The sequence below is a fragment of the Aotus nancymaae genome, unplaced genomic scaffold (genome assembly GCF_030222135.1).
Source record: "Aotus nancymaae isolate 86718 unplaced genomic scaffold, 86718_ANA_hifiasm-v0.15.2.pri h1tg000010l, whole genome shotgun sequence".
Taxonomy (NCBI): Eukaryota; Metazoa; Chordata; class Mammalia; order Primates; family Aotidae; genus Aotus; species Aotus nancymaae.
Window position 1 is genome coordinate 63,958,957 of NW_026988421.1, and position 27,586 is coordinate 63,986,542.

At 50.6% G+C, this 27,586-nt stretch overlaps 2 protein-coding genes across 4 annotated transcripts in view; one reads left to right on the forward strand and one right to left on the reverse strand.

Annotated features, from left to right (window-relative positions):
* The window catches only part of ASCC1 (activating signal cointegrator 1 complex subunit 1), a 165,498-nt gene extending 155,648 nt beyond the window's left edge, over nucleotides 1–9,850 (reverse strand). Inside the window, exon 1 of one of the 3 annotated variants that reach the window (XM_064374256.1) lies at nucleotides 9,788–9,850. The gene's annotated coding sequence lies outside the window, so the exon portion shown is untranslated. Of the gene's footprint in view, nucleotides 1–3,960; nucleotides 4,045–9,787 lie in introns of those variants that run through there. The other 2 variants (XM_064374260.1, XM_064374257.1) reach the window with 2 other exon arrangements.
* A 14,834-nt stretch (nucleotides 9,851–24,684) lies between these two features.
* Nucleotides 24,685–26,778, forward strand: DDIT4 (DNA damage inducible transcript 4). Its single transcript, XM_012460268.2, has 3 exons — nucleotides 24,685–24,821; nucleotides 24,913–25,177; nucleotides 25,446–26,778. The coding sequence occupies exons 2-3, from the start codon at nucleotides 24,973–24,975 to the stop codon at nucleotides 25,937–25,939; spliced, it is 699 nt and encodes a 232-aa protein (XP_012315691.1). The 5' UTR covers nucleotides 24,685–24,821; nucleotides 24,913–24,972; the 3' UTR covers nucleotides 25,940–26,778.
* Nucleotides 26,779–27,586: the final 808 nt, after the last annotated feature.

A 27,586-nucleotide genomic window follows, 5' to 3' on the forward strand; every position in this document is an offset into this window, starting at 1 on the left:
CACTGTGTGCCCAGCCTATGCCAGTATTTACTTATTTGTTTGTTTTATTTTTTTTTAGATAGAGTTTTGCTCCTTGCTCGGGCTGGAGTGTTATGGCGTGATCTTAGCTCACCGCAACCTCCACCTCGCGGGTTTAAGCAATTCTCCTGCCTCAGCCTCCCAAGTAGCTGGGATTACAGGCACCTGCCACCACACCCAACTAATTTTTGTATTTTTAGTAGAGACGGGGTTTCACTACGTTAGCCAGGCTGGTCTTGAACTCCTGACCTCAGGCAATCTGCCGCCTTGACCTCCCAAAGTGCTGGGATTACAGGCGTGAGCCACCGTGCCCAGCCGCCAGTATTTATTAAAGGTTCTTGAATGCAGGTCTCATGTCACTTCAGTATAACTGATTTTGAGGCATTATTTCAAACTCTTGCAATGAATGTGAGCATTTTCTCTCAAATTTTCTCTCCAGGTGAGTTTGAAAACAGGTGCTTTCTCTTTTTTATTTTTTGTTTCTTTGTTTGAGACAGGGTCTCATTCTATCGCCCAGGCTGGAGTGCAGCAGCATGACCTTGGCTCATTGCAGCTTCAACCTCCCTGAATCAATTGATCCTCCTGCCTCATCCTCCTGAGTAGCTGGGACTACAGGTATGTGCCACCAGCCCCTACTAATTTTCTTATGTTTTGTAGAGACATGGTCTCACTGTGTTGCCCAGGATGGTATTGAACACCTGGACTCAAGCCTTCCTCCACCTGAGCCTCCCAAAGTTCTGGGATTACAAAGGTGTGAGCCGCCTTTCTTAATGAATTCTCTATAAAATAGAGTCCAGCAGATGATGCAGTGTAAATAAATAAATAAAAATAAAATAGATAAAAGCTCAGGCAGGTGAGCCCAGAGCTGTGCAGAGGAGACTGAGCCTGAGCCCTGCTCTGCCCAGAGCTGGGAGAATCTGCCCTCTGCATGAACTCCCTCGACTGCTGATCTGCTGCCATAAGCCTCTGTGCGGCAGCCACACCAGCCCCTGGATTCTTCTGTGCTGTGTAAAGTCCTGGAACTCAGAGGCATATGCTGGGTCCCAGACTAAGCAGCCAAGGATGAGTGGGCCAGCAGAAAGGAAAAGGGGACTTAGGAGGGATGGAGGCTCTCTGGTTAGAAGAGAGCTTTGCAATTTTTTTTTTTAAATAATAGAAACAAGGTCCACTATGTTGCCCAGGCTGGTCTCAAACTCCTAAGCTCAAGTGATCCTCCCACCTCGGCCTTCCAAAGTGCTAGGATTACAGGCCTGAGCCACTGTACCTGGCCATCTTTGCTTTTTTTTGAGATGGAGGCTCCCCATGTCCCCCAGCTGGAGGACAGTGTCACAATCTTGGCTCACCACAACCACTGCCTTCCAGGTTCAAGCAATTCTCCTGCCTCGGCTTCCCAAGTAACTAGGATTACAGGTGCGTGCCACCATGCCGTTAAATTTCTTTTTTTTTTTTTTTTTTTTTGTATTTTTAGTGGAGATAGGGTTTTGCCATGTTGGCCAGACTGGTCTCGAACTCCTGACCTCAGGTAATCTGCCTGCCTTGGCCTCCCAAACTGGTGAGATTACAGGCATGAGCAACCGCGCACGGCCCATCTTTGCAATTTTTGAACTGAGTTCTAGATTATACACCCTCTACTAGATTGCAAACCTCTTTTTCCAAGTCATCTTTGTATCCTGTCCAATCACACCCTTTGCCTTGTGTGTGTGAAGTCCTTGATCCATAGTCATTGAATGACTTGAATTAAAGCCACTCATGTGAAGGCCTTTCCCCCAGCTATAGCTCATTGTCACTCAGTAACTGCACAATAAACACCTACTCTGTTCTAAGCCCCTGACCAAAAAAAAAGATTAAAAAAAAAAAAACCCACCTACTCTGTAGTGAGCACTGGCTGAGATAATAGGCACACAACTGCCAAAAACAAATACACAGAGTCTCTGCCCATCCTAGAGATCACAGTCTAGTGGAAACAAAGACATTCAGTAAGTAGGAGTCCCGAGGGCTCACGATTATCTCAGGGGAAGTCCAGGTGTCATAGGTGACCGCAGAGCACAGGGACCCAAGGCTGAGGGCCCAGGAACATCTCCTTGAAGAGATAGATCTTGAAGCTGAGACCCAAAGGGGAGCGAGAGAAATCTGCCAGATGAAGGAAACTGGGAAAAGCAGTTTGGGCAGAACTAACCGTTTGTGAAGACCCAGAATTTAGAGAGCAGGTGGCTCATTGAAAGAACTGACAGAAGTTTTCTAAGCCTTCTGAACTCCAGCCAACAGGAAGATCTTCCAACCCTCACTCCAGGGGAGACCCAGGCATTGTTGTTACCAGCTAGAAAGCAATCTACTGATTCTCTGTGGCCTTTCCCCAGGCCCCAAACCCCGGTCCTGGGAAACAAAAGGAATCCTCAAGGATGGCTGGGGCACACTGAGGCAGGAACACCATGGGTGTGGCTGGGAAGGTAGCTTCTGGTCCAGGTGCTGGAATCCTGGATTAAGACCCTGGGCAAATCACTTCCCACCTCTCTCTGGACCTCAATTTTCATGCTTTATGGATCCTCAGTATTTGGCACAACGTCCAACACTCCAGCTTTTTTAAATTAATGAATGGCTGCAGTTACCATTTGTAAAAAGATTCCTTGCAATGCTAACATTCTGGATCTGAGACCCACAGTCATCCCTACCCAGAACTCTGAGCAACAGAAGCAACATGAAAGGAACCAGCACAGTGCCCAGCACACCCACAGCAAATGTTTGTTGAATGAATGAGTGAGTGTTCCCCGGAAGTCACTAGAAGAGCTGTGATCCATCCTTACTTCTCTCAACAGCTGCTCTGATCTCCAGCACTCCTAACCCTGTGCAGTTACTGTCACTCACCCACTCCAAAGGCAGATGTCAGGTTTTGTGAAGGTAAACCCTGGCTCATGCCTTTAGCGCTCTATTCTAGGGGGAAAATATCCAAGACGACTCAGTATGGAGTTGAGAGGTAGGATAAGAAAGAAAAAGACTAAGAGTTTCAGTCTGAAAATTAACACATATCTCATGTTGCACTTTCTGTCTTATAAACACCAAACCTGCCAGATGTTCTGTCCCACTCCTGTAAACAACTAGAACTCACCAGGATTTGCTGGCTGAGCTCTGAAACGGACAAGTGCTCCCTGAGCATTTGCCTGCTTGCCCTGAGCCAGGTGGCTACAGGAAGGGCAAAAGTTCCCAGCTGGGCAAACCTTCAACACATCTTCCCTCTCTCGTGGGTTTCCAGGCTAGCCCGCAGAAGCCTGATTCATCCACAACCATACTGAAACATAGAATTAATTCCGGCTATACCCTGGGTGAGCTAGGCCATTATGGCAGCCAAACCACCAGTTACAGCATAATTTCTATGGGAAAATGTGTTCTGAGTTCCAAGCAACCGAATTATAAGAGAGACACAGGCACACCCAGGTTCAAATCCCAGTTTTAACACTTCCTAACCATGTGGTTGTGGGCAAGGTACCGTCCTCCCCCAGTCTCAGTTTCTTGCTTTGAAAAAAAAAAAAAGCACCTCCTGTAGGCCAGGCATGGAGGCTCAAGCCTGTAATCCCAGCACTTTGGGAGGCCAAGGCAGGAGGAGTTCAAAAACAGCCTGGTCAACATAGAGAGACCCCCATCTCTACAAAAGAAACATTTTAAAATTTAGCTGGGCATGGTGGCGCATGCCTGTAGTTGCAGCTACTCAGGAGGCTAAGGCGAAGGATCACTTCAGCCCAGGAGTTTGAGGCTGCAGTGAGCTATGCACTCCAGCCTGGGTGACAGAGCGAGACTATCTAAAAAAACACCAGAATACCTCTTCTAGAAGGTTCTAGTGGAGAATAAATAGACATCTGTGAAAATGCCTCAGCTGCTCCTGGCCCACAGGGGCTTTTGCAGAGAGACCCTAGAGACAAGACCCAGGCAGAGTCCCTCTGAGCGACTTACCCAGCTTTGCATAGGGGCAGCATTTGCCCCTGGACTTAGGCTCAGAGCAAGTGTTTATGAGATAAATGAGCTGCTGTCTCAGAAATCACAGAGCACTCCTCTACCTTTGACCTTCTGCAGGCTTTCACTGGCTTCTCTGAGCCAAGAACCTTCTCCACCCCCACCCAGCTCTCTCCCTTGCAATCTCTCCATGAACAGCATTGTTCTGGCTTCCTCTGCCTGGGTCCTGGGAAGAGGCTTAGCCTCCGGAAGGGGCCAGAAGCCCTGGCCTCTCACCCTGGGCCTAGATGTTAGCCTGGCCTGCCAGCAGGCAGCCCAAAAGAGTGAGCAGAGAAGCAGGGCACACTCCCAGGAACACCAGGGCTGATAGCAAGCCGACCTCCTCCCACAGGGGCTGGGGTTTGGCCCCTCCTTCATCTGTTTGTTTCCTTGCCGCAGCCAGAACGGTCTGTACCCGAAGGATGGTGCTGACAGCCAAGGAATCCGTAGGGTCCTAAAGTTCGACCTACTTCCTTTACTTGCCCTTGTTCCCCAAATTCAGGGTTTCCTGGCCTTGGACTTGTCCCTTGCTTGGGGTCACAGGCACTGTGGAGGTCAATCACCTTGAGTGAGGCCCCCTACATGACACTGTGCCTCCCCCGTTCCACCCCCCAGGCGCCATGGCCCTGCAGCCTCCTCCCTGGTTCTAGTCCTGTCCATCTGTCAATGTGCCTCCCTCCCTGGCACTGCTGACTGGGTCTCCGTTGTCCAGCCCCCACCCCACCTCCTTACCCATCACCCCCAATCCTGCCATAGCAAAAAAACAAACAAACAAAATCTGGTGAAAATAATTTGGGCTCATGATAAAAATCCACCAGTGCAGAAAGTGTAGAAATAAAAAGTCCAGGCGTGGTGGCTGACAACTGTAATCCTAGCATTTGGGGAGGCCAAGGTGGGTGGATCACCTGAGGTCAGGGGTTCAAGACCAGCCTGTGAAGATGGAGAAACCTCGTCTCTACTAAAAATACAAAAATTAGCAGGGTGCGGTGATGGGCGTTTGTAATCCCAGCTACTCAGGAGGCTGAGGCAGGTGAATCGCTTGAACCCAGGAGGTGGAGGTTGCAGAGAGCAGAGATCGAGCCATTGCACTCCAACCTGGGCGACAGAGTGAGACTGTCTCAAAAAAGGAAGAAAAGAAAAAAAAGAAAAGAAAAGAAAGCCTCTTCATCCCTCTTCAATAGCTTCTCCTGTATCCTTCTAGACGTTTTCTCAGCATGTTGAAGTGCGTGTATCTGCAGGGGAGTGTCCTCTTTTGTCTCCCCTCAGCCTGGGATTAGAGTGTACAAATTGTTCTGCAACCTGTTCCTGTCACCTCACAGCAGATCGTGGACATCTTTCCAAAATCTACCTCCCTCTTTTTAACACCCACATAATTTCCCATGATTGGGATGTATGGTGATTTATTTAACTGTTTTCCTACCAGAGAAAGCACTTAGGTGGTTTTCAAGTTTTTGCAATCATGACCTAATTGGTTCCCTGCCTTAGGTCTCCAACCTCCAATCTGCCCTCCACACCACTGCTAGATTCCAATCTCTAATCTGATTTGTCATCACCGTATAAACCTCTTCCTGGGCCGGGCACGATGGCTCAAGCCTGTAATCCCAGCAGTTTGGGAGGCCAAGGCAGGCAGATCACGAGGTCAAGAGATCGAGACTATTTTGGCCAACACAGTGAAACCCTGTCTCTACTAAAATATAAAAATTAGCCAGGCATGGTGGCAAGAGTCTGTAGTCCCAGCTACTAGGGAGGCTGAGGCAGGAGAATTGCTTGAACCCAGGAGGCGGAGGTTGCAGTGAGCCGACATAGTGCCACTGCACTCCAGCCTGGCACCTGGCGACAGAGCAATACTCTGTCTCAAAAAAAAAAAAGCCTCTTCCTGGTGGTAGGGTTATTCACTAGGGGTCTATCGCCCCCATATTAGGCTGCTCAAGGCCAGGTGTTACCTTGGAGCTCCTGGCATGAAACTCAACTCAACACTTTCTGAGCCAGTCTCAGCAATGCCCTAAGGAAATGTACTAAGGTTCTCAGGCCATATGGATACTCATTCTTTTTATTTATTTATTTATTTATTTGAGACACAGTCACCCTCTGTCACCTAGACTGGAGTGCAGTGGTACGATCCTGGCTCACCGAGCAACCTCTACCTCCCAAGTTCAAGTGATTCTCCTGCCTCAACCTCCCAAGTAGCTGGGATTAAGGCGTGCATCACCACGCCCAGCTAATGTTTGTTTGTTTGTTTTGGAGATGAAGTCTCACTCTGTTGCCCAGGCTGGAGTGCAATGGTACCATCTCTGCTCACTGCAACCTCAACCTTCCGGGTTCAAGCTAGTCTCCTGCCTCAGCCTCCCAAGTAGCTGGGATTACAGGTGCCTGTCACCATGCCTGGCTAATTTTTGTATTTTTAGTAGAGACAGAGTTTCACCATGTTGGCCAGGCTGGCCTCAAACACCTGACCTCAGGTGATCCACCCACCTTGGCCTCCCAAAATGCTGGGATTACAGGCATGAGCCACCGTGCCCAGGTTTGTATTTTTTTAGTACAGACAGGGTTTCAACATGTTGGCCAGGCTGGTCCTGAACTCCTGACTTCAGGTGATTCGCCCGCCTCAGCCTCCCAAAGTGCTGGGATTACAGATGTGACCTACCATGCCTGTCCTCAGGTTTTTTTGTTTTCTGATTGAGAGGGACTCTCACTCTGTCACCCAGGCTGGAGTGCAGTGGTGCGATCTTGGCTCACTGCAACCTCTGCCTCCCAGGTTCAAGCGATTCTCCTGCCTCAGCCTCCTGAGTAGCTGGGACTACAGGTGTGAGCCACCACACCCAGCTAATTTTTGTATTTTTAGTAGAGACAGGGTTTCACCATGTTTGCCAGGCTGGTCTCAAACCCCTGACACCAAGTGATCTGCCACCCTTGGCCCCCCAAAGTGCTAGGATTTCCTCTTTTTTTTTCCCTTCAAATATTATCATTGGAAACTGTGGACTAGGTTTTCTGTGCAGGGCACCAGAAGATCCAGGACAAAACAGATACAGACCCTGGCTTCCTAGAGCTTGCAGTTTGGTGGGCAAGTCAGGTATTGGACAACCACACAGATAGATGAATGAATGATTACAAACCGAATTAGTACTTTGAAAATAAACAGCAGAAGAGAATATGGGATTTCAGACAACCTGGGAAGCCCTCTCTGAAGAGGTGACAAGGTGCAGTGGAGAGACACCAGCAGACTGTAGGGTCTGGTTCCCACACTTGGCCATTCTGGACACTTCCCCTTTATTCTCCTCAAATGTACAAGAAGGGGAATCTCCCCTTCAGTTTTAACTTTCTGTGACAATAATAAGCGCTGGCCGAGTTCAGAGAGAGCAGAGTTCCCCATGGCCTGGGAGGGGTCAGGGAGATTTCCCGCTGATTCCACATTGACCTTGAGTCACATGTGGCTTCCAGTTCCATTCAATTCTGGGTCAAACAGTTGTTAAGCACATACTGTATATATTCCAACACCAGGACAGGGGTGTGTGTGGGTGTGCTGGAGGGAATTATAGTGGTGGTGGTAGAGGGTATTTAAAGATTGATAATAGGCCGGGCGCGGTGGCTCAAGCCTGTAATCCCAGCACTTAGGGAGGCCGAGGCGGGTGGATCACGAGGTCAAGAGATCGAGACCATCCTGGTCAACATGGTGAAACCCCGTCTCTACTAATACAAAAAATTAGCTGGGCATGGTGGCGCGTGCCTGTAATCCCAGCTACTCAGGAGGCTGAGGCAGGAGAATTGCCTGAACCCAGGAGGCGGAGGTTGAGGTGAGCCGAGATCGCGCCATTGCACTCCAGCCTGGGTAACGAGCGAAACTCCGTCTCAAAAAAAAAAAAAAAAAATTGATAATATAAAATACAACTGGGCACAGTGGCTCACGACTGTAATCCCAGCACTTTGGGAGGCCGAGGTAGGTGGATCCTTAGGGCGAGGAGTTCGAGACCAGCCTGGCCAACGTGGTGAAACCCTGGTCTCTACTAAAAATACAAAAATTAGCCGGGCGCGGTGGCACATGCCTGTATCCCAGCTACTTGGGAGGCTGAGGCAGGAGAATCGCTAGAACCCGGAAGGTGGAGGTTGCAGTGAGTTGAGATTGCATCACTGCATTCCAGCCTGGGCGACAGAATGAGACTCCATCTCAAAAAAAAAAAAATTATAATACATATACTGGGAGGCCAAGGCAACAGAATCCTCTTGAACCCGGGAGGCAGAGGTTGAGGTGAGCTGAGATGGTGCCATTGCACTCCAGCATAGGCAACAAGAGCAAAACTCCGTCTCACCAAAAAAAAAAAAAAAAAAAAAAAATCATGTTAAGGAGTGCAGGCATCCATTTTCCTCAGGTCCAAAGATTTCATGTCCCAGAGGGAGAACCAGATGAGAGAAGAGAAAAATCTGCTGTGACCTCTGCCAGTCTCACTTCCAGGTCTATGTGTCTGTCTTTAGCATGATTAAAATACTGTAAATTATATGCTGTCCTTTGTTGATGTTCTCTTTATGATCCACTTTACATGACTGTATATATTTTGCATATCTACATACATATTACTATGCAAAGTTGTATACACAAAGCCATGCATACTGTACTTTATGGAAAATTTAAGAGCGTTTCAGATATAATTAGAACCATATGTGTTTTCCCCTTCTGGGCTGTGGGTGGGAGATGAATCTCCAGCCTGCCCCCAAGGCTTGCAAGGCTGAACTAAGCAGCCAGACTGGCTCTAAAGGCAATGGAGAGCTATTAAAAGGTTTGGAGAGGGAGGCCCTAGTGAGGCTGAACAGAATAAACAGAAAGTTCCAGGCTCTCCTTGCTTCTCCTTAAGAAAAATCAGAGCAGTAAATCCCAAACCAGTTCTGCCCACAACTCATATGCAGATGAGCGTTCCCTGCTCCATCTGTGCAGGAAAGCCATAGTGTGGGGCCATAGGACTGTGGAGTCAGCCTCTGCAAGTGGCAAGGCCCAAAGGCTGAGCGGCTTCAGGCCCCAGCAAAACCCAGTGACACTGTTGTCAAATGTGAATGTCATCATCTGCCTCCAGGGCTGACCAGCTCTAGATGGGGACGTCAGGGTCAGGATCCTGTTCCATGTGGCGAGAGCTTGGGGAAGCTGCTGCAGGCCTATTGGTGACCTTCTTTACTGGCCCAGACACCCTTAAAACTTCCTGGAGAGAGAGGCCACACACTTTATTGTGCAGCTCTCAACAAACGCAGCAGCTGCATTAAGTGCTGAAGAAAAGCTCCCATAATAACCATGTGTGATAATAAAAAGATAAAGAGGCAAATAGGTATGTAGGTCAGCTCAAAAATAGCCACCCACCTGCCTGGCCTGGGTAGCCATTTGTGCCAGGTGGGTGCAAAGGTTTTCCTTGCTTCCCTTCCCAAGCCGATGCCCCCTGCACTTTTCAAGGTTGTCTTAAATATAACCCCTTCCTGAGCCAGCTGGGGTAGCCTGGGCAGTAGGGACCGCCCTGCAGGGGCAGCCCTGCGCCCTGCGCGCCCTCCACCAAATCAACCCTGGGGTCAGAGGGCACAAAGGTTTGGCCTCTCTGACGTGAGTTCTTGGGGCTAAGTCAGGGTTTAGCGTAGTGACTCATAGACGACATCCTCTCCCCCTACCCCTAACCGCGCGCACCCAGGAAGCCTTCCCCTCCCCAACAGAGACCGCTTTGTAAGCACGACCCGGTTGGAGAAGAGTTACAGCCTCAGGGTTGTGAGGGCCTTTTCGGCCTCGCCCTCCCTCCCGGTCTCTCCCCGCTCCGACTCTCACCAGAAAGGCGCCAACCCCGCGCCCTGCCCCCACCGAGCCGCTGGGGTCCAAAATGCTGAGCTCAGCATCTCTTTCGCCGGGCCGCCCTCTTCCTGGATGGTGGGAGGAGCCTCGTTCCTCCCGCGGGTGGGCGGGGCCGGGGGCCAGGGCCAGCCCCGCCCTCCTCCCGTCCCCCGTCTCCCTCCATCCCCCCTCCCGTTCCTCAGTCGCACGTTCTCCAAGTCACGTCCCCGCTTCCCCCGGTAGGGGGTCGACGAGGACTGGACCCTCCCCCCAGTCAGCTGCTGTGCATCTGTCACCTCGGCGGTCGCGCTCCCTTGAGGTCGCACCTCCGCTGTGCGGGGAGGGGAGAGGGAGCTGGGGGGGATCTTCCCTTCCCCCATCCCGCTGGCCCCAGACAAGCCACCGCAGACCGCGGCGAAATCAGTTAAGCTCTTGTGTGCACCAGTTCCCGGAGCAGAATCTGAAAGTTTTCGTGTTTCTGTGCGGCTGCTTTTGAGTACAAAAAGATTCAGCAGTGACTCCTGGGTGCTTATGCCAGAGTCTGGCCCTTTATGGATTACATACGGGACAACTAGGGTGGGGAAGGGCTCCTCTTCACGGGCACCAATTCCCAGAGTGGCCTTCCTACGGGACCCCAGAGCTTCCAGGGGAGGATCCCAGAGGGGGCTGTGGTGACAGAATCACTGTCACTTCTGGGACTGAGGGCGTCAGCTAAAGGGAAACCCCTTGGGTGTCAGTCAGTCTTGCCATTTGAGTCAGCACTGTTGGGCGCTGCTGAATTCTGCAAGGGGAGGAAGAACTTGATCAGATAAAACAAGGGCTGACCTAGAGAAAGTCTCTTGGGTCAACATCTCCTTAGCGATAACAGATTATCACTCCGCCTGTTCTACACCCCACTCTACAACAACGACCCGCGCTTTCCATCATGTACAGTTCCCTTTAGCTTACAACTAAGAGTGTGAGTTGCCTGGGATCAGGAAATGAGCCTGGATGTAGAGTTCTGACTTCAGCCTTGCTGACACTATGTGACTGTAGGCACGTCACTGCACCCATCTGAATGTTTCTCACCTGTGCAGTGACACTGATGAGTTTTATCCTGCCTACAAACTCTACACACAAATATTAGTTTTTTGGTTTTTCTTGGTTTTGTTTGTTTGTTTTGAGACGGAGTTTTGCTCTTATTGCCCAGGCTGGAGTGCAGTGGTGAAATCTCGGCTCACTGCAACCTCCCTCTCCCAGGTTCAAGCGATTTTCCTGCCTCAGTCTCCTGAGTAACTGTGATTACAGGCATGCATCACCATGCCTGGTTAATTTTGTATTTTTAGTAGAGACGGGGTTTCTCCATGTTAATCAGGCTAGTCTTGAACTCCCAATCTCAGCTGATCTGCTCACCTCAGCCTCCCAAAGTGATGGGATTACAGGCGTGAGCCACCACATACGGCTAGTTGTTTTTTGGTTTTTTTTTTTTTTTTTTTTTGAGACAGAGTCTCGCTCCGTCGCCAGGCATCAGGCTGGAGAGCAGTGGCACGATCTCAGCTCACTGCAACCTCCGCCTTCCGGGTTCAGGCAATTCTCCTGCCTCCAGCTCCCAAGTAGCTGGGACTACAGGCTCACACCACCACGCCCAGCTAATTTTTGTATTTTTAGTAGAGACAGGGTTTCACCATGTTGGCCAGGATGGTCTCGATCTCTTGACCTCGTAATCTGCCTGCCTTGGCCTCTCAAAGTGCTGGGATTACAGGTGTGAGCCACCGCACCCAGTCTCTGTTGTTTTGTAATTTTTACTAGAGATGGGGGTCTCACAACTTGCCCCAGGCTGGTCTTGAACTCTTGGATTCAAGCAATCTTCCCATCTCCACCTCCCAAATGCTGGGATTACAAGTGTAAACCACCTTACCGGGCCAGTATTTTTGTTTTGTTGATTTTTTTTGTTTGTTTGAGACAGGGTCTCACTCTGTCACCCAGGATGGAGTGCAGTGGAACAATCTTGGCTCAAGTGATTCTCCTGCCTCAGCCTCCCTAGTAGCTAGGATTACAGATGCCCGCCACCATGCCCAGCTAATTTTTGTATTTTTAGTAGAGTCAGGGTTTCACCACATTGGCCAGGCTGGTCTCGAACTTCTGACCTCAAGTGATCCACTTGCCTTGGCCTCCCAAATCATGTGCTGGAATTACAGAATTACAAGTATGAGGCACTGCCCAGCCTTTTTTTTTTTCTTTTCCCCCTCAGACAGGGTCTTGCTTTGTGGCCCAGGCTGGAGTGCAGTGGGGATATCTCAGCTCACTGTAACCTCAGCCTCCTGGGCTCAAGTAATTTTCCTGCCTCAGCCTCCCAAGTAACTGGAACTACCACAGGTGCACGCCACCATGACCGACTAACTTTTTGTCTCTTTAATAGAGCCGCGGTTTTGCCATGTTGGCCAGGCTGGTCTTGACCTCCTGGACTCAAGTGATCTGCCCACCTTGGCCTCCCAAAGTGCTGAGATTACAAGCATGAGTCACAGTGCTTGGCCTCCAGTTGTTATTTTTATTAACAAAGTTATGAATATCCTTTAGAACATGTGGGAAAAGGCCAATTAAAAAGTTATAAGGCCTGGACGGGTGCAGTGGCTCACACCTGTAATCCCAGCACTTTGGGAGGCTGAGGTAGGCGGATGACCTGAGCTCAGGAGTTCGAGACCAGCCTGGTCAACATGGTGAAAACCCATCTCTACTAAAAATACAAAAATTAGCCGAGCATGGTGTTGGGCACCTGTAATCCCAGCTACCTGGGAGGCTGAGGCAGGAGAATCGCTTGAATACACGAGACAGAGGTTGCAGTGAGCCAAGATTGTACCACTGCACTCCAGCCTCGGTGACAGAACAAGACTCCGTCTCAGAAAAAAAAAAGAAAAACAAAAGTTTGAAATCCCTAAAAGACATGGACATGTTTTTATTTATTTATTTATTTAATTTTTTTGAGATGGAGGTGGACAAATAATGAGGTCAAGAGATCAAGACCATCCTGGCTAACATGGTGAAACCCCATCTCTACTAAAAATACAAAAAATTAGCCAAGCATGGTGGTACACACCTATAATCCCAGCTACTTAGGAGGCTGAGGCAGGAGAATCGCTTGAACTTGGGAGGTGGTGGTTGTAGTGAGCCGAGATCATGCCACTGCACTCCAGCCTGGGTGACAGAGTGAGACTCCATTTCAAAAAACAAAAAAAAAAACCCTGAAGAGCTCCATAAGGGTCAGTGATCTTTGTAAGGAGGCTGGCGTGGTGGCTCATGCCTGTAATCCCAGCACTTTGGGAGGCTGAAGCGGGGAGATCACCTGAGGTCAAGAGTTTGAGACCAGCTTGGCCAACATAGTGAAACCCTATCTCTGCTAAAAATAAAAAAATAAGCCGGGCGTGGTGATGCATTCCTGTAATCCCAGCAACTCCCGAGGCTGAGGCAGGTGAATCGCTTGAAGCCAGAAGGCAGAGGTTGCAGTGAGCTGAGATTGCACCACTGCACTCCAGCCTGGGTGACAGAGTAAGACTCTATCTCAAAAAAAAAAAAAAAAAAAAAAAAGATCTTTGTGAAGAGATGGCAAATTGCCAGGTGGGCTGGCAGCTCCCATTTCCTGCCAGCCCAGGTGTTCCAGAGAAAGGCTCAGCATGCAGACCTGGGCAGCTGCCTTTTGCCTTTTGCCTTTTGCCTTTTGCAGAGACCTGAGTTTCCCAAGTCTTTGACTAGTAAGCCCACTGGAGATAAAAATGTACTTCTGAGTGAGGTTAGAGGCATGACAGAGTGAGGAGGAAGCCAAAGCCAGGGAGAAGAAAGTTCCTGAGGACTGAACGGGACCTAACTTGCAGGAGAGAGGGAGATCCTGGAACCTCCTAAGGCCCGCTGCCCTACAGCTCAGTTCCTTGTCCATAACGGGGGGAGGCTGGGGGCTGGGAGGAGTGTTCTCTTAGAGCCTGCTTGTCTTAACATTCGAAGATTTTAAGGTTCATTCTACTGACAGAAGAATCCTGACAGTGAGAGGGCTCGTGTTCTCTCTGCTGATCTAGCACTACTCACCCCAGCCCTTTGGGAAACCCAGAGGCTAGATGGGTCCTCCCGGTCTCCTTTTTTCTCTGAGAGGAAAAACAACAACAAAGTGAGCTCATTTTGCTGTGCAGGCAAGTGGTGAGCCTGGGTTTGGGCTGCGCCAACTGTGGCAGGTCCTGATCATCTCTGTCATCCCCTGTCACATACTCCCTAGGTTGGTGAAAAAAAAACATCCCTGCTTCCCCCTTTGTTATATGCATATCATCAATATTTCCATATCGCAAACCAGCTGGAAACCCTCAAAAGGCAAAAACACTGAAATGGCTAGAACACCTGTTTCTACCTTCTCTGGCTGGCCTCCTGCAGAGAGTCCACCCTCCTACGGGCCAGGCCTGGGACTAGGGGAAAGCAGCTCCGTGGAATTTGTTGTATCTTTCTCCTTTGCTATGATCCTCGTAGAGGTTGAAGAGTCTTTGAGATTCTCTAGTTCCGTGTTTTCAAAACTAGGGTATGAAGGCCAGGCGCAGTGGCTCACGCCTGTAATCTCAGCACTTTGGGAGGCTGAGGCAGGCAGATGATCACTTGAGGCCAGGAGTTTGAGACCAGCCTGGCCAACATGTCGAAACCCCATCTCTACTAAAAATGCAAAAATTAGCCAGGTGTGGTGGCACATGCCTGTAATCCCAGCTACTCCTGAGGCAAGAGAATCGCTTGAATCTGGGAGGTGGAGATTGCAATAAGCTGAGATAACAGCACCACACTCCAGCCTGGGGGACAGAGGGAGACTCTGTCTCTAAAAAAACAAAACAAAAAAACCAAAAACTTGTTTTCTTTTTTTGAAGGGAGAAATTAAGCAATTTAGTAAGTAATCTAAACATTTGCTACTGATATTAACACAGATAAAATGTATAATACGCTGAGCGCAATGGCTCACGCCTGTAATCCCAGCACTTTGGGAGGCCGAGACAGGCAGATTATGAGGTCAGGAGTTTGGGACCAGACTGACCAACATGGTGAAACCCTGCCTCTACTGAAAATACAAAAGTTAGTCGGGCGTGGCACACGTCTGTAATCCCAGCTGCTCAGGCGGCTGAGGCAGAATTACTTGCACCCGGGAGGTGGAGGTTGCAGTGAGCTGAGATCGAACCACTGCACTCCAGCATGGGTGACAGAGTGAGACCCCGTTTCAAAAATATAAAATGCAAAATTGCATTATTTGTTATAAAAATTCTGGGTTTCAAAGACATAGTATGCTTCCTGGGGGCTGCTTCTGGGCCACACCCCAGACCCCTATCCATCCTTAGTGGCCAAACAGCCTGCAACTCAGGTCTGCTGACTCCTGTCCCCTCACTCCACAGGGCCTGGGCTAGCCTAGGCTTCAGAGACTCACTAGAGAGAGGGGTTGCCTAACCCTCCCTGCACTTCATTGCCTTCTCTCCTCACAAGGGTTCAGAACCCAGGATTGAAGAGGGATCTTAGTAATGGCTGACAGAAACCTGGCCCCTAAGTGGATGGGATTCCTTCCTGACAGGCAGTGGGGCAAGTGAGGAGAAAAGAGACAGTGCTGGAGTCAGAAGGATGAGGTTCCAGGCCTGGCTGGGTCCCTAGGACAACTCATTTGGCTGCTCGGGCTGTAGGTGGGTGGGCTGCCTAAAGTTTGGTAGGCTGTCTGTGCCTTTGCTACAGCTGGGATACAGGAGGCTGCCAGCCTCAGGCTACTCTCCCAGCTCTCAAAACCCTTATCCCTTGGCAAGAGTGGTTTAGCAACCCAGCCCTTTGTGGGGTTCCCACTGTCCTGCCCTCTCCCCAGAGGAAATGGCTTCTTGGGAAACCTAGGATCCCAGGCAGAACTGGTTGTCTGTGAGCTGTGAGCTCACCTTTGTCACATGTGAGCCCTGTCTTCGCAGCTACAAGCTGTCACCTGCCCCTAACCCACCCAGGCCTGTCTTTCTTTCCTAGAGGTCACTAAGCATCCCAACTAAAGATAAGAATCAGAATCACCTGGAGAATTTTGCACTTAAAGACCCCATCCAGACCTACCCAATCAGAATGGGGGTTGAGAAGACGAAAATCTCGGTTTTACAAGCTCCTCAGCTGAGTCTATTTTTTTTTTTTTTTTTTTTTGAGAGGGAGTCTTGCTCTGTTGCCCAGGCTGGAGTGCAGTAGTGTGGTCTCAGCTCACTGCAACATCTGCCTTCTGGGTTCAAGCAATTCTGCCTCAGCCTTTTGAGTAACTAGGATTACAGGTGGGCACCATCACACCCATCTAATTTTTGTATTTTTATTTCATTTTTTTTTTTTTGAGACAGAGTCACACTCCGTCACCCAGGCTGAAGTGCAGTGGCTCGATCTTGGCTCACTGCAACCTCCGCCTCCCAGGTTCAAGCGATTCTCCTGCCTCAGCCTCCCAAGTAGCTGGGACTACAGGCATGTGCCACCATGCCTGGCTAATTTTTTGTATTTTTAGTAGAGACGAGGTTTCACCCTGTTAGCCAGGATAGTCTCAATCTTCTGACCTTGTGATCCACCCACCTCGGTTTCCCAAAGTGCTGGGATAACAGGCGTGAGCCACCATGCCCAGACTAATTTTTGTATTTTTAGTAGAGATGGAGGTTTCACCATGTTGGTCAGGATGGTCTCGAGCCTCTGACCTCGTGATCTGCTCGCCTCTGCCTCCCAAAGTGCTGGGATTACAGGCATGAGCCACTGCTCCGGGCCCCTGATCCTAATTATTAATCAGACTTGAAATTATTCCTGCTGACAAGTGGTATAATCTATTTTTAAAATTTTTTAAAAACAAACAAACAAAGAACAGAAAGCCACTGGTTCAAGGAGGAATTACAAGACTCTCACTTTGGGCCTCACTGTCATCTGTAGGATGGCACTATATTTGTTCCTCAGGGTATACCTGGACAACAGATTTTTTTGTATATATACTTTTTTCTTTCTTTCTTTTTGATAACAGGGTCTCGCTATATTGCCCAGGCAGGTCTTGAACTCCTGGGCTCAAGCTATCCTCCCACCTTTGCCTCCCTAAGAGCTGAGATTATAGGCGTGAGCCACAGCGCCCGGCCTGGACAACAGATTTTTAAAAGCTACTTTGAAAGACTGTTCAATACGTTGTATTGTTAGTATTTCCATTTCAAAAAGCAGCTTCAGGCCAGGCTCATGCCTGTAATCCCAGCACTTTGGGAGGCTGAGGCCAGTGGATCACGAGGTAAGGAGATCGAGACCATCCTGGCTAACGTGGTAAAATCCTGTCTCTACTGAAAATACAAAAAGTTAGCCAGGCGTGGTGACAGGCGCCTGTAATCCCAGTTACTCAGGGGGCTGAGGCAGGAGAAGCACTTGAACCCGGGAGGCCGAGGTTGTAGTGAGCTGAGATCATGCCACTGTGCTCCAGCCTGGGTGACAGAGCGAGACTCTCAAGACAAAAAATGCAGCTTCATTTGCAAAAAGACTCCCCACTGAGTTTTTAACTCTCCCTCCAGTAGGATAGTCAAAATCCTCCTTGAGGCCCTCACTGCAGCTTTTCACAAGCCTCCTAAACCAGGTGCATTTATAATCATGCTATTTTGACCAAGCTGTTTGTTGTTTTTCAAGAAAGCCACAGACTCCTAAGAACACTTCTGCTGGCTTCTTGTCTCCACCTCCTCCCACCACTCCACCCTCTCCTTACCACCCCAACTTATGGGCTCCTCAGGCCACTTCCACCAGCTGCAATGAGAAGTTTCCAAAGGGCTGCGGAGGCGTCCCAAGCAGAAAGCATGCAAGTTAGCTGGCTGGCCTTCACGGGTTCCCATCCTGAGTTCTGGGGTTCTTGGAATCACACCCCCACCCCAAGATCTGGTTTAACTTCCCAAACCCGACTGGGGTTTCCCAAACCCGACTGGGGTGACTTGCCAGACCGAGGCCCTGGGAACCGGTGCTGCGGACAGGAACCGCCTGAACGGGGAGGGGCAGGTGGCCAGGAGTGAATGCTCATTGACTTTAAATTGCAGGCTGCAGCGAGTCCCACGGGAATAGAGCACAACCCTGGAAGAGGCAGGGTTTCTGCATGGTCAGGGCCATCACCAGACACTGGGACTTGGGGCTGCTTCACCAACTCCAGAGGCCTGAGTCACCTGGGATGGACGTGACACCAGCCCTTTCCTGCTCAGAGGTCAGCCAGTCTCCCCACCAGTGTTGTCTTGTGGCTGCCATGTTGCACATTGTCTATGTGATGAGTGCTCCCTGGAGCACTACTCTCCAGAAGACACTTGGTAATGCAGACTCTAATGGTAGCAGCCTCCTCTGGAGTTGTGCAAAGAGGCAGCCCTGCTTCTTCTTTTTTTTTTAATTAAAAAAAATAGACATGGGGGTTTTGTTATGTTGGCCAGGTTGGTCTTGAACTCTTGGCCTCAAGCAATACTTCCACTTTGTCCTTCCAAAGTGCTAGAATTACAGGCATGAGCCACCACATCCAGCCCTACCCAGTTCCCTACTAACAAGGGAACATTTCATCTTCAAAGCATTCTGAGGAGAGTGACTGCTTGATGGGTAAAGGGCCTCCTTGGGAGTTATGAAGATGATTTGAACCAGATAGAGGTAGTGGTTGCACAACATTGTGAATATACTAAATGCCACTGAACTGGCCACGTGCGGTGGCTCGTGCTTGTAATCCCAGCACTTTGGGAGCCCAAGGTGGGTGGATCACCTGAGGTTGGGAGTTCAAGACTAGCCTGACCAACATGGAGAAACCCCGTCTACTAAAAATACAAAATTAGGCTGAGTACAGTGGCTCATGCCTGTAATCCCAGCACTTTGGGAAGCTGAGGTGGGCGGATCATGAGGTCAGGAGATAGAGACCATCCTGGCCAACATGGTGAAACCCCATCTCTACTAAAATACAAAAAAAATAATTAGCCAGGCATGGTGGCGCGTGCCCTGTAGTCCCAGCTACTTGGGAGGCTGAGACTAGGGAATCGCTTGAACCCAGGAGGCAGAGGTTGCAGTGAGCCAATATCGGGCCACCGCACTCCAGCCTGGTGGCAGAGCAAGAATCCATCTCAAGAAACAAAACAAAACAAAATTAGCTGGGTGTGGTGGCGCATGCCTGTAATCCCAGCTATGTGGGAGGCTGAGGCAGAAGAATCGCTTGAACCCAGGAAGCAGAGGTTGCGGTGAGTTGAGATCATGCCGTTGCACTCCAGCCTGGGCAACAAGAGCAAAACTCTGTCCCAATAAATAAATAAGTAAATAATAAATAAATAAATGCCACTGAACTGTTCACTTTGAAATGATTTTCTTTCTTCCTTTCTTTCTTTCTTTCTCTTTCAAGACAGGGACTCACTCTGTCACTGTAGGGCAGTGGCATGATCCCAGTTCACTGCAGGCTTCACTTCCTGGGCTAAAGTGATCCTCCCACCTCAGCCTCCTGAGTAACTGAGACCACAGGTGCAGGCCACCACATCTGGCTAATTTGAATTTTTTTTATTTTTTGTAGAGACGAGATTTCATCATGTTGCCCAGGCTGGTCTCAAAGTCTTGGACTCAAGTCATCTGCTCACCTTGGCCTCCCAAAGTGCTGGGATTACAGGTGTGAGCCACTGTGCCTGGTCCGATTTTTTTTTTTAATGTTTTCTGGAGACTGGATCTTCCTATGTTGCCCAGGCTGGAAATGGTTACTTTTATATATAAATTTCACCTCAATTTTAAAAAATGTTTTAGTATTTTGAGTCAGTGCTTGAGTCAGGGAAAGCACTGACTGCTTTAAAAGATTCCCTACAACAAATCAGCCCTCTGCACGGTGTCACCTCTCTCCCCAGCTTCCTGGGGTCGGTCGCTGACTATATTCCAGAGAAAGAACTGGATTGCCTTGGAAGCCCCATTCCTAGCCCCAGCTGAGGAGGAAGGGAAATTGTCAGATCTGACCAAGGCTCTTGGTAGCACTTGCCAGAAAGAGGACGGAAAAGTAGCATCAAAGTCCTCTGAAGGCACCCCATAGGCCCTGCTAGATCCTGGAAATCTAGATGTGGGTCTCTGCAATTCTGGGGAAAGCCATGTGCTTTTTGTTTTTGGCTCAATCTGTCACCTAACCTGTAGTGTAGTGGCACCATCATAGTTCACTGTAACCTTGAACTCCCGGGCTCCAGCGGCTCTCCTACCTCAGCCTCCTGAGTACCTGGGACTAAGGACGTGAGCTACCATGCCCAGCTAATTTTTATTATTCATTTATTTATTTATTTTGAGACAGAGTTTCCCTCTGTCGCCCAGGCTGGAGTGCAGTGGCGCGATCTTGGCTCACTGGAACCTCTGCCTCCCAGGTTCAAGCGATTCTCCTGCCTCAGCCTCCTGCGTAGCTGGGACTACAGGCACATGCCACCACGCCCAGCTAATTTTTGCATTTTTAGTAGAGACAGGGTTTCACCATATTGGCCAGGATGGTCTCCATCTCTTGACCTCATGATCCATCCACCTCGGCCTCCCAAAGTGCTGGGATTACAGGTGTGAGCCACCACACCTGGCCTGTATTTATTTACTTTTTTGAGACAGGGTCTCGCTCTGTCGCCCAGGCTGGAGTAGAGTGGTGAGATCTTGGCCCACTGCAACCTCTGCCTCCCAGGTTCAAGTGATTCTCCTGCCTCAGCCTACCAGGTAGCTGGGACTACAGGCACTCACCACCACGCCTGGCTAATTGTTTTTATTTTTAGTAGAGATGGGGTTTCACCATGTTAGCCAGTCTGGTCTTGAACTCCTGACCTCAGGTGATCCACCTGCCTGGGCCTCCCAAATTGCTGGGATTACAGGTGTGAGCCACCTCTCCTGGCCAAAAAAAAAATCTTTTTTTTGAGGTGAAGTCTTACTCTGTCGCCCAGGCTGGAGTGCAATGGCGTGATCTCGGCTCACTGCAACCTCCACCTCCCAGGTTCAAGCGATTCTCCTGCCTCAGCCTCCTGAGTAGCTGAGATTACAGGCATGCACCACCATGTCCAGCTAATTTTTGTATTTTTAGTAAAGATGAGGTTTCACCATGTTGGTCAGTCTGGTCTTCAAACTCCTGACCTTGTTGTTGTGGAAATTCAAGCCGAGAAGAACAGAGACAAAATAAAATTGCTCAGTCTGCTTTAGCTAACTGCAGGCAATGTAGGCTGGGAGGGGTGGTTTACTTACTTCTCTGCTCTTTATGACGTTCTCTTCTTTTTTTTAAATTAATGTTTATTCTGAATTTTATTTTTCTTCCTCATGATGATCCACCCACCTCGGCCTCCCAAAGTGCTGAGATTACAGGTGTGAGCCGCCCGCCCAGTCTTGCTGAGCCTTTTCTATGTACTGGGTACAGTGCTGGCTACTTGAAGTTAGGATGAGTAGAACACCATCCTCAAGCAGCTTACTGTCTAGTGGGAGGACCAAAGTGGAAAGAATTATTAATAACAAAGATACTCACAGGCTGGAAGCATGCCCTGAAGAGGGCACCTAAAGAATGAAGTGTTGGGATGGGGTGCCAGGGAAGGCTTCCTGGAGGAAGGGATGCCAGAGTTGAATGGCCAAGGCTGCTGGTGGAAGCATGTCTAGGCAAGCCCGCCTTGGCCTGACTGGAGTAGGAGGGAATGGGTGGACACCAAACGCAGGGTTTCTAGGTTGTGAGAGCTCCAATGAGGCCTGGTCCAGAGGACAGGAGATGGAGCTTCCTCCTGCCCAGAAGCGCCCCATTGCAGAGTTGTAGGGTGAGGGAGTATTGAGTGCAGGGAGGGTGGTTACAAAGTCTTTCCAGCTCCAGCCAGATGGAAGGGATTCTACCCTCCAGCTCAGGACAGGAGGGACCAAGGCCCTTCACTCTGGGTCCCAGGAGACACTAACAGTTAAGAACCTGCCACCCGCCCCCACCACCACCACCTTTTAGGTCCAAAGATTCTCCTGGCAAACAGGCCTTGTCTGTATCGGGGGTTTTGGAGGGTGTCAGAGGGGAAGATACTGACCAGCCCCACCTCCCCCAGGCCTCTGCCTAGGCTCCTTGCAGAAGACTTTACATTGGAACTCACTCCCTCCTACTTTAGGAACCCTTCCAACAATAGGACTGCCTTCTTTAAAAAAAAAAAAAAAAAATCCGGCCGGGAGCGGTGGCTCACGCCTGTAATCTCAGCACTTGGGGATGCCGAGGCGGGTGGATCACCAGGTCAAGAGACCGAGAACCCTGTCTCTACTAAAAATACAAAAAATTAGCTGGGCATGGTGGCGCGTGCCTGTAATCCCAGCTACTCAGGAGGCTGAGGCAGGAGAATTGCTTGAACCCAGGAGGCGGAGGTTGCGGTGAGCTGAGATTGCGCCATTGCACTCCAGCCTGGGTAACAAGAGCGAAACTCCGTCTCAAAAAAAAAAAAATCACTTTTTAGAAACACAATGAGACAATAATACTAATAGATTTCTTTTGAAAAAAAAAAAAAACCAAAATTACCCAGTGCACATTAACTAGCCTTCCCATTTGAGACAAGTTGTTTTATTAACAGTGAATGAAAAAATGGTGCTTGCAGCACTGCTGGGCAGTCTCTGATGGTGTTCGTTGAATGAATAAATGATTCCCAATAAACTAACCTTTCCAAACGGGACCCAGATTCTTTACTTTATGAATATCTACTTAAAAAAAAAAGCCTGTATTTTCTTTAGGTCAGTGTTGCACATTTTCCTGAAATATTTTTTTCTCTTAAAAAAAAAAAAAAAGAAAGAAAAGAAAACTAAAGGCCAGGTGAGGTGACTCATGCCTGTAATCCCAGCATTTTGGGAGGCCACGGCTGGAGGATCACCTGAGGTCAGGAGTTTGAGACCAGCCTGGCCAACATGGTGAAACCATGTCTTTACTAAAAATACAAAAATTAGCTGGGCAAGGTGGCTTACACTTATAATCCCAGCTACTTGAGAGGCTGAGGCAAGAGAATCGCTTGAACCCAGGAGGCCGAGTTTGCAGTGAGCCGAGATCACTCCACTGCACTCCAGCCTGGGCTAGAGAGTGAGACCCTATCTCAAAAAAAAAAGAAGAAACATCCTAAATCTGTCTCCTTAGGGTGTTTAGGTGTCACGACTTGTCAGCCTGGAGGAAAGATTTCCGTTCCTGATGGAGTAATTCCCAGCTCTTCTCTCCAGCTCACAGGAAGACACACCCATGCAGGTCACCTCTGTAAAGGGTGATTTCAAGAGCGTGTCATCTACTCCAGCCCTCCAAGCACTTCATCTAGCTACCTTGATCCAGTGTCTTTTTATTTATCTATCATTAAAAATTTCTGTATTCCCATTGTTAAGCAATCTGGTGTCTTTAAGCCTCCAACAAGTGACACAGCTTGAAGAATGGGAAGGCTGTGAAAGCCCCAGTGACTAACAAACTATTCCATTCTGCAGCTGTCCTTAAGATGTCACCTGGATCCCCTGATTTTTTTTTATCCGTAAATTTGTCTCCATAAGTGGGTCACCCACCTGTAAAATGAGAGTGGGGTGCATGGCTTGGATTCTGGTTCTTTCCGGTTCTAAGTCTTGGCCCAAGTGTCAACTCTTTCTTTTTTAAGTTGGGTTGAGGATGGGGATTGCCGAGGGCAGTGGCCTGACATCTCCTGCAAGTGTCATTTGTCACGCGAAAGCAAACCTGACCCGAGGCAAGGCCCGCCTATCTGGTTAGGTTTCTTGCCCGCCACGCCCCGGGGGCCCTGGGCATCTGATGTAAGTTCGGCTCCCTCTTCCATCAGGGTTCCCGTGTCCCAGATTGGTAAACCCTTAGAGAAATAAAGGTCGAGTACGTCCCAACCTTCACCCACCCTCAGCAACTACTGTTAGCCTCCGTGCACTGCTACCAGGCCAGATTTCCTGCGGCCTCGCCTGAATGACGAAACAGGGGATGGCCATTGCACACTCCCTGGCTTTTCCGGAGATATCGGTCCTCGGTCCTGATGCAACCGTCTGGGTCTTTTACACAAAGCGCTGGGCGAGGGCTGGGCGCTAGGACCCAGCGGGCGCCGGGGCAGGGAGGCCCGGCTGTGCTGCCTGCAGTCCGCGGGGCTGGCGGATGGGTCAGTGAGTCCATCTGCTGTGGATCCTCGTTTCCATCCTTGCACTGGGCGCTATGAACCCGGGCCCATCCACACTCCTCTAACCACCCTCCACAAGCCCTCTCCTTGAGAGCATTTGGAGGTTGGAAGCGGATAGGATTTGGGGGCCAGGCTCTTATGGGACAGGAATCCCTATTAGCCCATGTCCTGGGGCTGTAGAGTAACAGCCAGGATGGGCAGGTGGGGCCTTGGGAAGCGGGCAGCACGGTGCCCGGAGCTGCCCAGTCTGTGGACCCCACCCCCATATCACGACTCTTTGCAAAGCAGGGACTGAGGGGGTAAGAGCGCGAGGGCAGACCGGGCTTACGTCTGCTCCCCGCGCCGCTGTCCCAAGGGCATCCCCCCCATGTGCCCAGTTGTGCCCGAAGCTCTCAGGATCCAAGACGCTGGGGGCAACCGTTTTCCTTGCCCGCCGCCCCCTCACGCTTCCCTGCCTTTCCCCCCAGCCTGGTCATGGGCTGTGTCCCCTCCCCCAGCAACACAACCCTATAATAAACAAGTCTTTCCTTGATCCTCCCCTGCCGCGAGCGCCCTCCGGGACCTTGGCAGCTGCAGCCGCCGCGGATCCTTTCCAGAAAGGGGGCGTGGCGGTGGGTCGGGGTTCGGCCGCGAACGTTCGGGGGCTCAATGGGGGCGGGGCCCAGCCTCTGTCACCGGGCAGGAGAGAACGTTGCTTACGTGCGCCAGGAACCCATTGGCCGAGGCGGGCCACACTCCCGGGCCTGGATTGGGCCGTGGCGCAGAGAAGGCGTGGCCTCGCCGCTCTAGTCCTTATAGGCTGCTCCGCGCTGGTGCTGGGGAGCAGCAGGCCAAAGGGGAGGTGCGGGTGTGGAGCAGGCAGAGGTCTGAGCCGTGCTCGGTGGTTGGCACCGGTTCGCACACCCATTCAACCAGCAGGACGCACTAGTCCTAGCAGTTCTCGCTGACCGCGCTAGCTGGTGAGTATCCCTTCTGTGTGTGGGTCCTAGAGATCGCGGTCTGGTCTGGTCCCCAGACTGACGCCTGGTCGGTGCCCCTCTTGTCTTACAGCGGCTTCTGCGCTCCGGCATTCCGAGCTCACCAGCAAACGCCCTGGCGTCTGTCCTCACCATGCCTAGCCTTTGGGACCGCTTCTCGTCGTCGTCCACCTCCTCTTCGCCCTCGTCCTTGTCCTGCACTCCCACCCCAGACCGGCCGCCTCGCTCAGCCTGGGGGTCGGCGGCCCGAGAGGAGGGGCTTGACCGCTGCACGAGCCTGGAGAGCTCGGACTGCGAGTCTCTGGACAGTAGCAACAGTGGCTTCGGGCCGGAGGAAGGTGAGCGGTGAGCGGTGGGCGGGTGCCGAGGCGACTCAAAGGGCCGGGAAGGTGGGGAAGCGCCGGTGCTGGAAGGAGTCAGAGCCACCTTGGCTTCCTATCCCATCGGGACCCAGATTGCCTGGGGGCGGGGGGAATTGAGTGAGGCGGAAACTGAGGCACAGAGTGGGAAGGAGGGTTGGTTTCTTAAGGAAACAGCACCTCCCCCGCCTGTGCGTTTTCTTTTGAAGCCGGTGTAATATCCGTCCCTGTGTGCTCTCCCTTCCAGACTCGGCTTACCTGGATGGGGTGTCGTTGCCTGACTTCGAGCTGCTCAGTGATCCTGAGGATGAACACCTGTGTGCCAACCTGATGCAGCTGCTGCAGGAGAGTCTGGCACAGGCGCGGCTGGGCTCGCGGCGCCCTGCTCGCCTGCTGATGCCTGGCCAGCTGGTGAGCCAGGTGGGCAAAGAACTACTTCGCCTGGCCTACAGCGAGCCGTGTGGCCTGCGGGGGGCGCTGCTGGACGTCTGCGTGGAGCAGGGCAAGAGCTGCCACAGCGTGGGCCAGCTGGCACTCGACTCCAGCCTGGTGCCCACCTTCCAGCTGACCCTCGTGCTGCGCCTGGACTCACGCCTCTGGCCCAAGATCCAGGGGCTGTTTAGCTCCGCCAACTCTCCCTTCCTCCCTGGCTTCAGCCAGTCCCTGACGCTGAGCACTGGCTTCCGGGTCATCAAGAAGAAGCTGTACAGCTCAGAACAGCTGCTCATTGAGGAGTGTTGAACTTCAACCTAGGGGGGTCGACAGTGCCTCCCAGGGCAGAGAAGACTGAACTTTTGGGGTGGAGACTTTTGGGCAGGAGCTGAGGGACTGATTACTGTGGTTGGAAAACAGGCAGCCACCGAAGGTGAAGGGCGAGGGAACACAGTTTCCCAGGAAGCTCACTGAGTTGTGTGCAGGTGGCTGATTACTGGGGATACAGACCCCTCAGTACTGTAGCATGAAACAAAGGCTTAGGGGCCAACAAGGCTTCTGGCTGGATGTGTGTGTAGCATGTACCTTATTATTTTTATTACTGACAGTTAACAGTGGTGTGACAGCCAGAGAGCAGCTGGGCTGCTCCGGCCTCGGCCCAGCCCGGGGTGAAGGGGCTTGTGCTCCTCAGAGCAGCTGGAGGGAGGGGGGAGGTCGTGGAGGTGGTTTGTGTATCTTACTGGTCTGAAGGGACCAAGTGTGTTTGTCATTTATTTCATAGCTTTTGTTTTTCTGATCGGAGCATCACTACTGACCTGTTGTAGGCAGCTATCTTACAGACGCATGAATGTAAGAGTAGGAAGGGGTGGGTGTCTGGGATCACTTGGGATCTTTGACACTTGAAAAAATACACCTGGGAGCTGCGGTCAACCCTTCCCCCATGGAGTACTGTGGAGCTGAGCTGGGAGGGGAGGGGCAGAGAGGGTGGGGGCTGGAACCCCTCCCCGGGAGGAGTGCCATCTGGGTCTTCCATCTAGAACTGTTTACATGAAGATAAGATACTCACTGTTCATGAATACACTTGATGTTCAAGTATTAAGACCTATGCAATATTTTTTACTTTTCTAATAAACATGTTTGTTAAAACAGTTGGTTGAGTCTCTCATCAATGCCATGAAGCAAAAAGGAGGGAGGTGGGTGCTAGTGAAAGGCAAGTCTCATCAGGCCCTGGGGTCCACATGTGTGTTCCTCCATCCCTTTCTGGGACTGCCTGCCAGCATGGTGACACTGGTATGTGTATCATGTGCCATCTGTGCCAAGAACCCTTGGCCCTGTGCTGGCTGAAGCTACCAGAACACACTGGAAAGCCCCTGAAGGTAGGGGATGAGTCAGACCTCCCAGCAAGCCAGAGTCTCCAGAGGGAGAGCTCACCTGGCTGCCCAGGCTAGAAGACCCAGACAGGAGGGCCCACTGACCCCAAGGTCTTTTTTTTTTTTTAATTTTTTTTTAATTAAGATGGGGTTTCACTGTGTTGGTCAGACTGGCCTTGAACTCCCGACCTCAGGTGATCCGCCCACCTTGGCGTCCAAACTGCTTGGATTACAGACGTGAGCCACCACGCCCAGCCGACCCCAAGGTCTTTAACAAGCAGTAAAAGAACTAGGAAAGACCTTTTTTTCTTTCTGGGAGAAAAATCAGTTCTATATTTTCTGCAGTCATGAAAATTACAAGTCTTATCTTTGGATATAAAAAGGCTAAAAGGGAGAGTTTCAAAAAGTCTACTTAGCTCATGCCTCTCACTGGACAAGGAACCAAGAGGGACATGAGCTGCCACTGGAAGGAAGTCTGGACCAGGTGGGTACAGAACTGCCTGTACACACACAGGTGAGGGAAGGAGTGCTAAGGGCTTAGAGAGGAAGGAGAAAGCAGGCCTATCTTTCTTCACGTTGCCCTGGG